At 38.9% G+C, this 18088-nt stretch overlaps 1 protein-coding gene across 12 annotated transcripts in view; it reads right to left on the reverse strand.

Moving 5' to 3' along the window:
* Positions 1–398: 398 nt before the first annotated feature.
* Positions 399–18088, reverse strand: part of FOXN3 (forkhead box N3) — a 526046-nt gene continuing 508356 nt past the window's right edge. For all 12 annotated transcript variants that reach the window (XM_069085960.1, XM_069085967.1, XM_069085958.1 and 9 more), the window contains 2 exons: positions 16715–16820; positions 399–2189 (listed from right to left, as the gene is read on the reverse strand). In XM_069085960.1, coding sequence (XP_068942061.1) covers positions 1649–2189; positions 16715–16820 — 647 coding nt within the window. In that variant the 3' untranslated portion in view covers positions 399–1648. The remainder of the gene's footprint in view (positions 2190–16714; positions 16821–18088) is intronic.

Genomic DNA, 18088 nt, shown 5'->3' on the forward strand with positions numbered 1-18088 from the left:
AAACTTCTAAGCCTAAAGGCTTAAAAATTAGAGGCATAGCCTTTTCTCTATTTTCTCTATTTATATGAAAATAATTCATGCTTCATGCTAAATACATTATTTACCTTACAAGAACTTTGTTATCTCTGAATAAAAAAAGTTTTTTTTTTGTTTTTTTTTGTTATTTCTTGTTTTGTTTTCCTCAAAGGAATCCATGCACTGTGGATCAGATATTCTTGCTGGCTACACTGGGTGAATCTGGAAATCAATGATTTTTGCACAGATGAATCCTGACTGACATTAACTGCAAACTCCATTTTGAGGGCAGCTTAGGAGCTCTTTTTGGTAGATATTATTTTCTTGTCCACTAATATGCCTTGAAAACAAATTTTTTTTAAACACATAATACTAATGGCAGGTTTTATAGCTTCTAAACTTTTTTTTTTTAAGCAATCAGGGTTAAGTAACTTGCTCAAGGTTACACGGCCAGTTATTTCTGGGTGTGGTGCTGAGTGTCTGAGCCCGGGATTCGATCTCCAGGTCGTCCCAACACTGGAGCCGGTGCTCTTACTCGCTGAGCCACCTGGCCGCCCCTAAGCAATTGGGGTTAAGTAACTTGCTCAAGGTTACACGGCCAGGTGTTTCTGGGTGGTTGCTAAGTGTCTAAGCCCAGGATTCGATCTCCAGGTCGTTCTGACACTGGAGCCGGTGCTCTTACTCGCTGTGCTACCTGGCCGCCCCTAGCTTCTAAACTTTTAAAAAATTAGATCAAATATTTTTTGATCCACAGAAAAAGATCTGTATTATTATTTCCTTCCTTAATATCTACTGAATTTCTTAGACTTGATTGCTTTTCACTCAGGCAGTTAAGAAGACATAGTTTGTTATCGGCATTATTGTTATTTTTTGTACGCAGTGCCAATCTTCAGGTTTATGGCTTCTGAATCTACTATAGAAGACAATTCAATGATTAGCAAGATCTCTAACAATTTGCCCTATTCTCATCATTCACTGAAACCCATCACATACACAGTTCAGTTTCTACCACTTAAAAAGGCATCAGTCTCTACATTTCCAAGCCACAGGGTATAGAAAACCAGGAAACAACTGTGCCTGACATGTGGCAACTCCAGACTTGCAAGGTCACCACTGGAACCCATGGTGCCACTGACTGGTTCTCGATTCTGTCAAGACGGAAGGGCTTCCTGCTTTTCCCAAATCTCCTTAATTCACATTCAAATGATTAACCCATTCTTGTGATTATTTTAATTTCTTAATCCTAGGGGTTGGGCCTGACTGATTTGGGCACACCTCCTCTAGGTGCCAAGGGGGTAACTGGTGCCAAATTGTATTTCCATTCCATTAAAGCGGGTGTCACGGCATATTCAACCATGTATTTCTGACAAGCTGGAGAAAGCAATGCAAATTTTGGCTTTTATGGTTTTGTCTTCAGATAATGAAAAGCTTTTGTAAAACAGCTGAGTGTCAGTACGAGTTCTATGGCTTCAATCTCCTTTAAAAATTAAAAAATCTTAAGGTCCAAAAAAAAATTAAACCAAACCAAAAAGGGAAAAAAAATTGCTGATATTGCCACAAATCATTAGAATTCTCCTGACGTGCTGAAACAAATTTTTTTTTAATAAGTTCAAAACAAATCAAGTGATTTGTTTTAATTTTTTGTGGTTTCCTTTTGCTCTTTCTGCCCCTTTGCCGTCCGATTGGTGATGTTGTTCAAGCAGGATCGGATTCCTGCTAAGTGTAAGAGAGACCCAGCTGCTTCCTTCATCTCCTCATCATCACTCTCGGGGGGCTTCTCTGTGCGTCGCTTTTTAAGGGGCAGCGTATCACTAGGGACTTTCCTCACCTTGGATAAATGCTGCCTTTTCTTGTGCTGGGACGCATACCCACTGTCAGCTAAAGAATCCTTGGTCTCCTTTCTGCTATGCTTCCTGTCATCCTCTTCCGTTTCACTATGGCTCTCATGGCTCTGGAAGCTAATCTCGCTGCCCTCACAGCTGCCCTTCGTAGCAAACTCATAATGGTCATCGGCCGAGGAAGAAGAAATGGAGTCACTGGCTGGAGAGGTGCTCCTGGGGTTGGAAGATTTGGCACTGCTATAATTGTGATCTTCCTTTGGGTCACCACTAACGACCGGAGAGTCACAGGACTGCTCGCTTTCTGTCCGCATACGACAACTGGTCACGCCATTCCTGAAGAAAGGAGAGAAGGTACGGCATCAAAACAGAGGAAGGAAAAAAAAATCAAACAGTTTTGCTTTTGAGTATGGAAAAACTATTTTGGCCTCAGAAATGTTAAATTGTGATCAGGCTATTCAAGACTGAGCCTGCTATACCTGAAAGAACATCAGAATTCCTGTGGAAGGAAGGAGAACTGGTGTGAAGAAATGGTCACCAATACCAATGCCTCAATAACCCATATTTATCTTTCATCAATGATATTTTCATTCAGTGTGGATAACCAAAGAGTCAAAACAATACTTCTCTGACAGTTGATGGAAGCTTATTATCATTTTTAAATAAGTACACTTTCCTCATCTGTAAAATTAGGGATAGTGGTTTCTAATAGCTCAGGGACTTACAAGCCATTCTTGGCTCGTGGGTTTTATTTTAAAAATAGGTGCTGAGTTCAATGTGACTTGTAGGCTGCAGTCTGCTAAGATACCTTTCTAGCTCTAACAATCTATCTCTATGATGATCTATATATCTAGTCCTAGTCTCTCTCCTGAGTTCCAGCCCCAAATCACCAAATGCCTAGTGGACATTTCTCAGTGACTATCCCATACTTACCTCAAACTCAACTACATTTAAAACAGAACTCATTATCTTTTCCCCTAAAACACATCCCTCTCTTCCTAGTTTCCCTATTTTTGTTGATAAAACCACCACCTTTTCAGGAATCTAAGTCTACAAGTTTTGGAGTCATCTTTAATTTCTCACTGTTTTCTGAACAATCCTCTCCCACTTTTTTTTTTTTTTTTTTGCTTTTAGGGGGGAAGGAAGGGCAATTGGAATTAAGTGACTTGCCCAAGGTCACATGGCTAGTAAGTGCTAAGTGTCTGAGTCTGGATTTGAACTCAGGTCCTCCTTACTCCAGGGCCAGTGCTCTATTCACTGTGTCACCTAGCTGCCTCTACCACTTATTTTCAATAGATAGCCAAGTATGTCAATTATGACTCCATAGCATTTCTGACATCCATTTCCTTTCTCTCTACTAACATGGACACATCCATAGGGTCAGGCTTTCCAGCATCTATCATCTGCTATTAGTCTCTTATTAATCAGTCAAACAACACAAATTTAGGCATTTACTATGTGCCAGTTATGGGAAGTAAAAACATTCTCTGTCTTCAAGCACCTTAAAGTCTTAAAGTCTAACACACTCATATATAGAGATAAAAAGATAGAAAAAAACATATACCAAACACTTTCAGGTGAAAGTATTAGTAGCTGAGGGGATCAGGAAAGGACTCATGTAGAAGGTGGCACCTGTGCTGAGCCCTGAAGATGAACAAGGCCTCCTGAGGGTCAGAGGTGAGAAGGGAATGCATTCCAGGCTTTAGGAGATATCAAAGGCAAAGAGGTGGGAGGAGGTCTTGTGTAAGGAACAGGAAGGACAGTCTGGTTACATTGTGGTGTACGTGAATGGGAATAATATACAATAAGGCAACTGGAAAGGTGGGCTGGGGTAAGGTTGTGAAAGGCTTTAAATGTCAAAGAGAGTTTATATTTGATCCTGGAGGTAATACGGCAGTTCAACTACATGTTAGGAAAACACTTTGACAACTTTGTGAAGGGGGCACTGGAAAGGGAATAAGGCTTGGAAAGGAGAGACCCATGAGGAGGCCATTATAATAGTACAGAAGCAATGAGGGTCTGAATGCACTATGTCAGTAGGAAGAAGGGAATGGATGAGAGTTGTGGAGGTAGAAGTGGCAAGATTTAGGAACTGAAATGATGAATAAACTCAAGTCCCTCCTCTCTAAAATTCATCCTCTACTGAGTTACCAAAGAGATATTCTGAAAACACAAGTATCATCACATGATTAAAAAAAGAAAAGTCCCAGTGGCTTCTCTGGGATAAAATACAAGCTTCTCTATTTGGTGCTTTGTAATCTGGCTCCAAATAGCTTTCCAGGATGATTACACATGATTTCCCTTTAGTACCCCCTCAGCATCTACCTCCCAGGATAGTACCCCCTCAGCATCTACCTCCCAGGACTGTTCTAAGGATCAAATGAGATGTTTTTAAAATGCTCAATAAACGCGTGCTCTCTTCCCTTCTCCTTCTTCCAGGACATCACATCCCAACTAACTTAGTATTTCTTTATATTATATTTCCCACCTCTGTGACTTTGCAGAGGCAGGTCTCATGACTGGAATGTACCTCCCCCTCCTCAGCTCTTAGAATCCCTCTCTTCCTTCAAAGCCAAGCTCAAATGCCGCCTCCTAAAGGAGGCTTTCTGGAATGCTCCCCCTACCCCATTAGTACCAAAGCTTCTAAATTACTATGTGTTTACTATATGTTTTATGTAAACTTCTATGTATACATGTTGTTTCCCTAGAGAGACTGCAGGCTCATTAAAGGCTGGGACTGTTTCATTCCTGTCTTCTTATGCCCAGAGTCTAGCAGAGTGCCTGGAACCCAGGAGGTTCTTAAAACTTTATTGAATGATTAACTTTTGAGGGAATCCTGGTAGTAGGTGGTATCTTCTCTCATGAAGGGCTATGAAAAAGGGGATTATTCCATCATCATTATCTTTCATCAGTGAAGACTTCTATTAGTCAGTCCTTGTGGCATGATCATGGGATAAAATTATTTTACAATGGGTGGGAAAAAAGGCATCCTGGTTAAGTGACTATTTTTGGTTAAGTGGCATAAGTATGCCCACATCACCAACTTCCAAGAAATGAGAATATAATTAACATGAAAATCCTAACTAATGTAATTTAATCTCCAAAGATTCAGAAGGGACATTGGGATCTTGCCTCAGGGTCATCACGATGAACATTAATTATCACTTCACAGTCCTGTGGGGAAAATTCTAGTTACGTGAGCTTTGGGGATATTTGGATGCTGGATAAAAGGAAACATAACTGTACAAAACTGAGTAAAAAGCAGATGTGTACTGTACAGTCTGGGTCAGCACCAGAGGCACCCTGATTCACTGACCCTAGATGGAATTGACTTAATAAAACCTCAGTGGCTTAGACAAGAGAATGTACTTCCTCTCCCAAACTTGTGCTGACCCCAAAGACCTGTGAGTGTGAGAAAGAACGTCGAAATGTGGATTTTCTTCCCTAAGTGACAGTGACTCAGTCATCATTGGGGAAATGGGCTCTTTGGAACTCAATTTCTGAGATAAATGGAGTTTGATTACTCCTTCCTCCTCCAAAATCCCAAAACTTTTAAAATTTTAATGTCTGAGGATGGAAAGTCTGCTCTAATGTATAATCTCCTTCTCCTGTGTTCTAAAACTAAGTGTAGCAAAATCTCAGTCATCTAGAATCCTTGAGGAATGGAGCAGGGGGAGGTGGAAGAAAGAGATAGACACAGAGAAATAGAGATGGACAGGGAAGATCCAAGCAGAGATACAGAAAGAAAGAGAAGGGAAGACAGAGACAGAGAAAGATGAGTCGGGAGAACAGAAAGAGAGAGACGGGGAAGAAATAAGGGAAAAGGGGAAAGGGGGGAGAAGGGGGGAGAAAGAATCAGAACTTTTAATACTTACTAATACATTCTGACTAAAATACACCCATTCTGACTAAAATAATTTTATTCTATAATCATGCCACAAGGACTAATAGAAGTGTTCACTGATGAAAAATCAAGATGATTGCCCCTTTTTCATAGCCCTTCATGAAAGAAATCCCACCTAACCTTAGGGAATAATAATATTAATGATAGTAATAGTTGCAGTAGTAGTAGTAGTAGTAGCAGCAGCAATAGTTACTTTTCATATAGTGATTTACAAAGTGATTAAGTCATTTTGACTATTATAAACACTCAATTTAACTACAAAGTATATGTGAAAAAAGATGCTATCTATATCCAGAGAAATAACTGATAAACAGATATATAGAATAATTTTAAGCATATATGTATATATATGTACACACATATGTACATTTGTGTGTGTATGTATACTCACAAATACACATTTATTTGTGTCTAATGGTAGCCATCTTGGTAGAGGGGAAGGAAGGAAAAAAACGTAATTCACACAATAACTTTGTTGTGTATTTTAAAAGGAATAGCAAGTTATAAATAGTGGATTTGCAGTTTCATGTGCAATCATCTTTTTTATTCTATTACGTTTTAGACATGCTTTATTTTATTCTATAAATTAAAAAAAAATTAAAAACAAAAACATTTACTAAGCACCTACTATGTGCCAGGCCCTACGCTAAACACTGGGGATATAAAGAGGTAAAAGACAGTCTCTGCCCTCAAAGAGCTCATAAAAAAACATCTATGTTCAGGTTGAACCCAGGTTGACCTTGTGACTCCACAGTCAGTACTCTTCTCATAAGTAACCTCTTCCTCTCTTCTTACGGTTATACAAGTAAGCTTGTGCTAAAATCTCTGCCAATTAAAAAGACACTGAGCTACCACAGATAAACAAGTATACTTTATCTCCAGGGCGTCATTATAAGCATAAATGATGGCTATATGTTTTCACAGTGAAACAGAATGACGCAGCAGAGAGTTTGCTGGCCTCAAAGTTAGGAAGTGGCTGGGTTCAGATACTGCCTCCAAGACAGACTTTGAGCCTGGACAATTCACTGAAACTTTTGGTTACTTTGGTTACTGTTACTTTGTGTACAGCTGCTGATCCGATTAAAGGGAGTTTCTTCACCTCTAATTATGAATGCCAATGACCATGCTGCCACAGAACTGTCACTCACTGAGGTGAGAGGACACTTCAGGAAATCACTGAACTTTGTGAAGTCTTCTGACTATGCATTAAGCCATCCCAGAATGCTGTCTTTCTTTAAAAAAAAAAGTTCTGGCATCCACTGTAATAGGTTTTCTCTCTTCCTCTACCATCAGGCTTCTGAGGTCACTTCTTGATGTTTTCCCTAAAGGTGCCTCCAGCAGCTCCTATCCCACTTCTAATCTGCTATAAGCTGAGAAACCTGATAATCAGACTTGTTAGAACTAGGTGCAAGGGCCTGGAGGGCTCACCCCAAGGAGTAAAAAACGTGGGTGTTAGTACCCAGGTGAGCTATTTCATCTCCTTGGAGACTTGTCCCTCTCTTCTCCTCACTTTCTCTCTCTTTTTTTTTTTTTTGGGGGGGGGGGAGGTTTCTTCATGGTTCCTGGCTATAGACTAGGGTAGCCAAGATTGGATAGGTGAGGTATAAGTAGGCTGTGAAGTTAACAAGCTCTAGTAACTAACTAACCATGGTTTTTACCAAAGGTGCATGAAAATGGAAGGTTCTTGGACTCATTCTCTCCTCTGCTAGAAGTTAAGGTTCTTGAGGACAGGGATTGTTTTTCTTTTTTTAACCCATATCCTTGTGTCTGATCCATAGTAGATGGGTAAAGTTATCCCTTCCACATCCTGGGGGTTAGGGGCATGGTGGCCCCGTGATCTGGAAAACCCATGTAAAATTTTTTGGTTCTCTCTTCATACTAGTCCAAATTTTTCCTTTTATGGGGGTATTTACATTATCTTATTATAAAATTTGGTTATATTCATGGTACTAAAAGATAAAATATGTTGATATTTTACAATGCTATGAATATATTTTATGCATTTCTGAGCTCCTACACTTTTCCTGTATTGCTGCTGGTCTTTGTATGTATCTGTGGCTTCTGCAAAACTTTCCCAAATTCCCATTTAATTTCTTATGCCAACTCATGATATATCAAAAGTGTGGCGGTGAAAGTCACTTTGTCAAAGGGATAACTATACTTAAATGATTTGTTGACTGACTGGTTTTTGTCACTTAAATACTAAGAAAAAAAATACCATAAAAACAGTCTCATTGCTTAGGAGCTCAGTGGACCATGCCATTCTTGTTTTTTCAGAAGCTTCATATATACTGAATTTTCATTCATACTTTGGGGTTGAGATTTAAGTAGATGGTCTTCAGGGGTCTATAGCTGCAGAGTAGTATGAGCAGACCTTCCCTTGTGCTGACTGAGTAGCCTGAAACAAGTACCGATGTACCAACTTTGCATAAGAATATTAAAGTGCTTTTGGGTGTTTTTGTTTGTTTTAAATTAAAAAGGTGCTTTTTAATTTAAAAAGTACATAACAGTATTGGAGAATGTGGTTGCTGAAAAATGCCTAGGAAGTCATCTATTAAGAAAGTGAAGACAAGAAGAGGTGGGGAAGTAAGTGGCCTCAGCTGCCAAGGGCAGGTCAAGAGGAAACTCAAATTTCGACCTTCAGATCTCACCTGCCAGGGAAGAAGGATTATTGCTATCACTAAAGTAGGAAGTCACTATTTCTAATGACAATATTTCAAGCTTAAAAAAAACAAACCCATGCTTGCAATGATAAAACTTCAGGGAAGGAAAATAAGATATAAAAAGTCTACTTCTCCTACTTAATAGCACTGACTTTTCTCTAGATTTTAGCATGGGCTTAAAAGCCATAAATTACATATGGAACGCAGCGGGAAGAGACAAGCTCCTTCAATTATTAAAACTCAGTGCAAAGTCATTCATGATTGTGCAAGCCAGCTGCATTTACTTGGAGATGGCTCACCACTGCAGGGGTTGCCATTACAGGATACCAAATGCTCAGAAGGAGAAATCAGCCATCCCAAACTAGTTGTAAGCAGAATTTATAACTACTGCCTCAAAATCATTCATTAAAGTGAAACAAGGGATGCATTTTAAATGGCTGCATTTTTTTTGTTTTAGCTAAATTTACATGTAAAGATGCTCAAAATTATCATACATTAGCATGAATTAAAGTTGCTTGATTTTACTAAGCCTCTAATAGTTTAAGCAATATGTTTCAACAAAACCATATGCTACTAATCTTCAAAATGAACCTGGTATTAATTCTCTTGTCAGGTAGAATTGAAAATACTTAGCAAAGAAGAAATCATAATAGTTCAGACCAAGAAAAATCAATGTTTCCGATAACTTAAGTTGGGGGGGAGGGGAGTCAGGTTGTTATCACCAAATTTTTATTTTTCTATATCTTTCCCTTTTAGATTATTTGCTCAGGGGCAAGCACTGTGTCTTATTTTTTCTATCTGCCACAGGTCTTGGTATAGTGTCTTGTCACATAGAAGACATTTAAAAACGAAATTCGACAAGCATTTACTCCAAACCTATCACATGCCAGACATTTTGCTAGAAGCTGACAATAAGACAAAAACACTCAGGTCCTGCCCTCAAAAAGCATACAATATAATGGGGAGAGGGGGAGAAACAGCCCAGACACAGAAAAGTAAATAAAAAATAGACACAATTATGTGTTGAATGCTGAATGAATAAATGAATCTTCTCCAACAGTGAATTATTTGCATGATTAATTTATTACTGAAATGTTTATAAATAGTAAATCTCTAAATCCTATGTGATATTTAGGTTGGGCTGATGATGGATATAAGGAAAGAGTTTTGTAATTCTGTATGTATGTTGTTGGTATGCAGCAGTTTGTGTGCTCCTTAATCGAAGGGTCTTTATATCTTGGGCAGTTAGCATACAATAAATGCCTGTTACTTGTAACCAATCTACCCAGTACTAGAAGCAGGTGAGTTATAATTATTGCCTCCATATAGTGAACACACTGGAGTTACTTATCTTTGAACTTTCCTGTTATTGTTTAGAACAGTCACCTACTGAAAGGATTTACTTGGAGGGTCCAATCTTTTAGCAAGTCTATACAAATGGATCAAAATCAAAGGATTACTGAAGCAATAGTCTGAAGGCAGGCTAGTCTCTCAAAGAGCAAGACTCTTGTCTATTAAGAAATAGAACTAGAAAGATCTGGGAGAGATGAGTGGCTCAGGAAAACTCTGACAAAAAGGTCATTTAATCTCTATAGAATGGCTTTACTCAGTTCTGCTTAAAAAAGAAAAAAAAACCAGTATTATATTTGGGAATATATCTGGAAATGATTGTTTAAAAAAATAATTAGTAAAAAAAAATTTAAAGACATTAGTAGTTTTTTTAAAATCCCACAAAATGTAGGATCCCAAGGGAAAGACATAACAAAAAATGAAATATAATGAAAAAGAATCTTGAAGAAGTTAAATGAGGAAGAGAAAAAAAGAAAATATTATAATACCGTGTTTCCCTGATAATAAGACACTGTCTTATTAAATTTTTTTGGACAGAAAAACACCAGAGGGCTTATTTTCAGGGGAGGGCTTATTTTAATGAACATTGACAGCAATTTTAATAAACAGGTAAATGTGAACAAAAAAATGTACCTTTATTCAATAAGCAAATCACTGGGGAAGAACAGGATGACGCGCTCACTGCTGCAGCTCTGATTGGATGCAGCTCGGAGCGCGGTGTGCGTTTCACAGGGGGGGTACGGTGCATACAGAGGGTACCGTAATGATCACCTTCACTACAGTAGCAATCTCAATAGGGCTTATTTTAGAGGAATCTTACACAGTAAGGGGAGGGCTTATTTTCGGGATAGGTCTTATTATCGGGGAAACACGGTAGGTAATTTTTTAGAAAACTGAAATATAAAGCTGATTTTTTTTAAAAAGAAGCAGCAGTTTTTATATTGTCGAGTCGTTTCCGTTGTGTTCAACTTTTTCTTAGTAAAGATATTGGAGTGGTTTGCCATTGCCTTCTCCAGCTCATTTTAATGAAAAACGGAGGCAAACAGAGTCAAGTGACTTGCCCAGGGTACACTGCTAGTAAGTGACTGAGTTCAAATTTGACTTCCAGTCCTCCTGACTCCAGGGATGGCGCTTTAATCAACCACTCTGCCACCTAGCTGTCCCCATAGCAGTTTTAGAATTCTCAAAAGCATTAGAGGGAATAGGTTCTTTTCAACTGGTTGGAGCATGGTCCTTTTGAGCAACTTCAAATAACCTTGTATACTCCTAGCTGAGGCTCATAAGCTTCCATGTCTAGAAAATGAGGAAGTTGTTTTAAATGATCCTTAAAGGCCCCCTCTAAATCTGGGTTCTCTGAATGCACAGGAATAAAGCTCTAGGTGGCGAATCACATATTCAGGAAGACAAGGAGGCCTGGAATAAGTTTTCCTTGGTTAAAACAGAGGCTGCACCTTTACGGACCTTTAAAAGCACTAGGGGCTTTGCCATGGTTCTTTCAAAATGGGCCAATTCCGGGAACAACTAGGTGCTGCAGTGAATAGAGCACTGGCCCTGGAGTCAGGAGGGCCTGAGTTCAAATCCGGCCTCAGACACTTAACACTTACTAGCCATGTGACCTTGGGCAAGTCACTTAACCCCAATTGCCCTCCAAAAAAGCAAAAAAATAAAAATAAATGGACCAATTCCAATGTTCTTTCATGGAAAAAGTACACCCCACCCCCATTTCTACAATGATGCCTAAAACAACAACAACAAAAAAACAAAAATATAACTGGATCAAACCACCATAGACAAAAGGGTAACTGATATTTTTGCTCTCTACCAGTTGTTATCCCTGAGAGGAGGTATTCTGGATAAAGTTAAAAACAAAGCAGAAAACAAAACAGGAGAGTCCAGAGGAATCACAAAGGGACTGGCTGTGCGCATACTTATGGAAGATGAGGTGTGACATTATGACATATCATACATATGAAAAGTTTTGGTAATGGCTTAGAATTTAGAATAATCAGAATCACAAAATATAATGAATGCTGTTTACATTAATTATGCTTGGTGGAAGCAGTGGGTATAGCCGGGAACCTAAAAATTTTTCCTCTACCTTTTACTGCTTCCCCATCCCAACCTTGTAGAAAGTATTATTTCTTATGATAAGAATAATAGAGTATATTATTAATATGCTACATATAGTATTAACTAGTATATTAATATAGTGCTATAATAATATTATGATAATAATAACAATAGCTAGCATTCATATCATACTTTAAGGTTTGTAAAGCATTGCACACAATTTCTCCTTTGGTTCTCACAACAGCTCTATAAGGTAGGTGCTATTACCACCATTTTGCAGATCAGGAAAACTGTAGGAGATAAATGCCTGGACCAGGTTTATATGGCTTAGTACCTAAACTCAGGCCTTCTGGACTACAAGTCCAGCACTCTATCTAGTACTCACAGATGAGTTCTTATGTCAATATTACAAGGAAATTGTACTTGGATTATTTTTTTTTTAAATAAACTGTCTCTAACTAATGTCCGCCATTCATTTTTTTGTTTTGTTTTTTGGAAGGCAATTGGGGTTAAGTAACTTGCCCAAGGTCACACGGCTTGTGTGTGTGTGTCTGTGGTGTTTTAAGTGTCTGAGATCGGATCTGAACTCAGGTCTTCCTGACTCTGGGGCCGGCGCTCTACCCATTGTACCACCTAGCTGAGCCGCCCCCCCCCTTCATTTTTTCTGTAAATTTATTTTCTCTTCTTATCCCACAAAAAGGCCAATTATGTTCTGACCCCTACCTTTTTCCTTCTTGAAGAAAGACTCAAGGAGACCAGGTAAACTGGAAGTTGAGCTTTAAAAAACGGGCCTTCTCTATTAATCTGGGACTTTCTCTTGAGTTACTCTGGCCACAGAGATAAAGGCTGGGAGCTTTTTTTTTTTTTTTAATTTGATAACTGTATTCAAATACAATTGATTTCCTTTGTAATCCTATGCATAAATTTTATATATTTAAACACATTATTCTATGAAGGGATACACAGGCTTCACCAGACTTACCTGAGGGGTCCATGAAACAAAAAACCCATGTGACACTGAATCTCAAACCCAGCCTGATAAGGAAAATTGAACTAACACTCCATTCCTTTTTTAGGAGCAAACAGGAGATACTGATGAATGGAAAAAACAAATAAAATTGACAAGTGACAGGCCTTAGAGAATCAGTCTTCTGATTGTTCCCTTTCGACAATGACTTTGTAAACTAGTTTTACTGATTGCAGGAGGGCCTGGGCTTATGATCTAGGCTGATGCACTTAAGAGTTTATGTAGCCAAGATGTTTTCTTTGAAGTCAATGGAGGGAAATATTCTATATCACACATTTAAATGGTATGCAACCTCAAAAGGGATTGATTGGAGAGAGTCATTTTATTTTGATTTTGTAGTATAGTTTGGAATATAACTAGGCCAGTCTAAAGCAACTCAGTCCTAAACTAATGGTTTCCCTACCATGTCTACATCTCAGCCTAAAGACATGTTGGCTCTAGGTGGCAACCAAGTGGGACAAGTCATCGCATTAAAGCCTTCATTCTCCTGAAATCTGCTAAGACTGAAGTACTGGACCAAGGCCAAGCTTGTAGATGGGGAGCAAAACCAATGAGTAAGTTACTCTAACAGTAAGGGTTCTTAACCTTTTTGTGTCATGGACCCTTTTTCAGTTGGATGAAGCCTATGGACATTTTCTCAAAATAATGATTTAAATAATTTGAAGGAAATGCTTGATTTCAGTTAAAAGCTAGTGAAAATATAGAAAGATGTAACTGTTTTCCTATTCAAATTCATAAACCCTTGAAAATAGCTCCAAGAAAATACCCCAAGGTTCAGAATGTTCCCTTTTCCAAATGAAGGACCAGCTCCTGCTTACCCATCGTCCCACCAGTGATTCTCCACCAACTGACTCCCCTCCACCTCCAGTCTTCAAATGATTTGACTCCAGAGTCTCTTGGGTCAAAAATAACTTGGACAAAGGCTAGAAGTTGACTAGTCCTGACCTGGAGGTATCAGGAAAGTTCCTAAATACAGAATTCTCCAGTGATGATTTTAAAATATTTGGGACCTTTTCATCTCTCAAAATGTCAGAAACACTTCCTCTCCTATTTTTCAGGAATCTCTGCTCTACCCAATGTAACTGCTGTAACACACTTGAATGAGAAAGCTATAGAGGATAACTTAAGGCTAAAGGACATCAGGAGTTGTTATTTTGAGCATAATGTGTTATGGGGAATATACTCTCAGGCAAATTAAAAAATAGGCAGATTTCACATGTATTGTGATGGGCCAATACCTGGAGCTATGGTCTAAAAAGTCAACAAAGTGAAGTCAATTATGCTGTTGACAGATACTCTTAACAAGGTTTTACATCATAATTATATGCAGAAGAGTGCAGCAAACACAAGCTGGGTAATGATCAGCTAATAAAATAACACTTCATCTATATCAATAGCAACTTAAGGTAAACAAATGTGGCCCATGACACTAAGCAGAGAGAGAAAAGCCCTTCCACAAAGAAAATGTTTTTACTTAAGAAATTAGCCATTACACAAAGCCACATACATACAGAGACACGTTCCATCATGAGAAATAGAGCAGCAAATAGGTCCTTGGTGAGTCTAACTGCTCCCCTACCCTCACTTGCTGAACAAACTGTTTACAATCACAAGAGCCTTTGGTCCCTTCCAGGTGGGTTTATCTGAGGGCCCGGTATAATTCTGAGCACTTACTGACTCCATCTCCTTTTCCTCTTCTTTTATCCCCCCACCTCTCATCCTGTATTTTGTTTTTTCTTAGTTTTAAATGGTCTTGAGGCTCATTTGACACATAGCAAAAACAAACACTTTTTTAAAAAGGGAAATAAAATGATGGACATTCAATTATAGTCGCTATGAAAGAGGTAAACTAGGATATTTTTCAAGCACTTCCCAATGCACCTATTTGGAGACAGTCTCAGCCATTAAAAACTCTACTCGAAGATACAGTATATGTGTCTTGGGTTCTGAAATCCAAACTGTATGTTTGTTTTGGACAATTTAACTCTGAATTCTTACGATCTTTCACACAGCCAGGTTAAATCTTCCCTGACCAACATGTTTCAGAACGGCCAAGTCATGGTCAGAGCAAACTAGTAACACTATTTCATCTTCTTCTTTTTGGGTCTTTTTGGAGGAGGGAAGGCAGGGCAACTAGGGTTAAGTGACTTGCCGGAGGTAACATAGCTTGTGAGTGTTAAGTGTCTGAGGTCGGATTTGAACGGATTTGCTGCACCACCTAGCTAGCCCAACACTCTTATTTCTTTTGTTTCTCTTTAGATTTCTTGGCATTTGTTAACAACCAAGTGCTTTTTAACAGTTTTTGTGCCAACACTTTCAAACACTCTGCCACCTCTGAACCTGAATATTCTCACTACTCCAAAGCAAACGGGATTACAGAAACTGATTATTAAAATTTTCAAGGAAGACAGGATGTGAAGGCAACAATTAAAACCAGCAGGGTTTAATTCAGCTCCTGCTGGAGGTCACCTTTTTCTCTACATTTTGGGGAAGGCAATTTCTTGTCTATAGATTTCCCTCCTCTTCCTTGTTCAATCTTCTTCCTAATAAGAATGCTATTGTGGATCAAATTTAAGAATGATCAATATTGTAGCAGAAATCTATGCTTAGGTTTTGTTAATGAAAATGGAAAGATGTTATTAAAATAGCCCAAGGAAAGAAAGAGAGAAAACGAGGGGGGTCTGAAAAAAATATTTTATAACAAAAGAACAAGAAATCAAAGGCCATTCATAACCTGAGGCATGAACATCAGTGACCCTATTTTATGGAGCAGGGTTAAGATCATTAATCTAAGGGTAAACACGACCTATTAATAGAGAACTAGAAGAAAAGGACCTGTCTGAGCCATGTTCATTTTCAAAGCAATCCAGCATTATGATTAGTAGACATAACAGAGGGCTTCTTTCTAATCCCTGCTCTCTCTCTCTCTCCTCCCTATTACCCTCTTTCCTTTTCACATTTTACTCTTTTCTTACCTTCCCTCAAAAATCATGTTATTATTTATAGAGATATAGGTCTTGAGATTTCATTGGCATGGGAGCTCTTAAGTGAGCAAACTCCCTTTGCTAATGCAGGCTGGCACCTTTCCTGAAAAGCTTCCTAGAACTCTGAGATGTTAAGCAACTTGCCTAGGTTCACAAAGCTAGTATATTTCAGAGATGAGAGTGAGACTTGAACCCAGTTCTCCCTGGGTTGCTGAGCTCTCTAACCATTACACCAGGCTTCCTCTCTGTTATTATTGACACTGAGGCAAAACTGGTTTTGGAAGACTTCAGTAGTCACTGAAACTCACCGTGGAAACCTTAAATAGCAGCATGTACACAAAAGCAACCTTGCTCTTCAGTTTCAAGAAGGGCTTTTCCCAATGGGTCAAAAGAAGCTCTATGAGAACAAATACAACCCACCAGAGTGGAAGGAACACAGCTGTACAAGAATGGCTGGAATAAAGTGTTATACGACCTTTATAGATGCTAAGATAGAAGAATCCTCACTGGAAGGAAGGACTTCCTACAATTCTCATAGATTTCTGCTTCTAAATCTTCCCAGAGTAAGCGTGTATGACTTGTTTCATCTCCCTGTATTTTAGTTTCTTTGATTGAAAAGATAAGAAGACCAAGGATCTGATTGCCTGAAAAATGCACTGGATAAACCCTCCCCACACAAAAAGTATTTTCATTCTAAACACTGAGAATCATTTTAACCCTTTAGGAAAACACAGACCTGTATGGTGGTTATTCTTCTCCTATGCAACTGGATTTCCACTGTGGAAAAATCAGAGCTGCCTTCAAGTCTGTGTTGCTGACTTACCCAAGTGGTAGGTAGCATCACCATCATCACCATCACTCACCTCATGGCAGCCCCCATTCCGATGGGGTGGATCGGCAGTGGTCTAACTCCAGGGAACATACCTCGACTCAGAACCCGGGCTCCATTTTGTATTACTCCTGGAGGGACTGAAAAAGAAAAAAAATACATTTTGAAAACAATGCAGGAAATCAAGTGTAAAGACTTTAGTACAAAGGCTTAATAAAATGCTGATGGCTCTGATAGGCAGATTCAGTCAGCCAGGTCAGACTGACAACTAGAGCCAAAGCAACGCTGCCTAGGTCAAAAAGAACGTAAGTGAGAGACCCAGATTCTGTTTTTCTTTTAGTGACTAGAATTTACTGAATAGAGAATCTTCGTCTTTGGGCAAACTTTAGTCAAGAAACAAAACTTAATGTCATTATGCTTGTCTGACACACTCTTATTTAGAAGTGAGCATTTCCTTGTTTTAAAATAGAGGCCTCCAACCTTGGTCAGTAACAGTCAACATTCTCCCATTTTTTTTAAAACAACATAGCCAATAGTAAAAACACACAAACCTGACTCTATGAGTGTTTTGGCATCTTAACAACTGAAATGGTCACATGTAATGTTACAGACTTCTACCTCCGGCACACTCCACTCGGCACACTCCTTTTCCTCCTCGGAGACTTTAAAGGGATTTAAGGATTAGGATCAAGCAGCCCCTTAGCCTCTGCTTCCAAACCACTCAGGGGATTGCTCTGGGACAATTAACTTCCTTGCCTTCAATTTCTTCCAGGCAAATTTCCTCAATATGCCTCTCCAAAATTGTACATTAGATCTGGAACAATCAACTTGCCAACTTTTTCCCGAGTACCATGCTCAGGTCACAGATTCCTCCTCCTTCTCCACCCAATCCTCCAAAAACAATATGGAAGAGACCTTTTTATCTCCCTTCCCAAGCAAAGTCAACAATTCATTAGTGCACTCTCTCCATGACAGCATGTGTCCATCTAAGACAGCAAATTCATCTTTGTGTTAGAAGAGCTGAGTTCTAGTCCTACTTTTTGATGTTACCAGTTGTATGACAGCCAAATCATTTCACCTCCCTAGGAATATTTCCTATTCTATATAACGTGAGAAGTTGAACTAGCTGGTATCTAAGGTCTCACATTTAAAAGGGCAAGGAATAGTTACCATTTAAGCTTCTGGCCTAGCACTGAAAGACGAATATGAAGAGCAAATTTTTTACAACACAGAACATCAAATGTTACAGCTGGAAGATCCTAAGAGAGCTGGAGTGGACTTTAGCTATCACTGAGTCCAACTTCCTCCATTTTACAAAAGAGAACACTGAAGCCAGGAGAAGAGTAATGATTCACATAGCCAGGTGGAAGGCAGATTGAGTCCTAGGTCACGGTTAAAGTGTATATAG

The sequence above is a fragment of the Petaurus breviceps genome, unplaced genomic scaffold (assembly GCF_028583685.1).
Source record: "Petaurus breviceps papuanus isolate PSGF00001 unplaced genomic scaffold, PetGlider_PUasm1.0 177, whole genome shotgun sequence".
In the NCBI taxonomy this organism is placed as follows: Eukaryota; Metazoa; Chordata; class Mammalia; order Diprotodontia; family Petauridae; genus Petaurus; species Petaurus breviceps.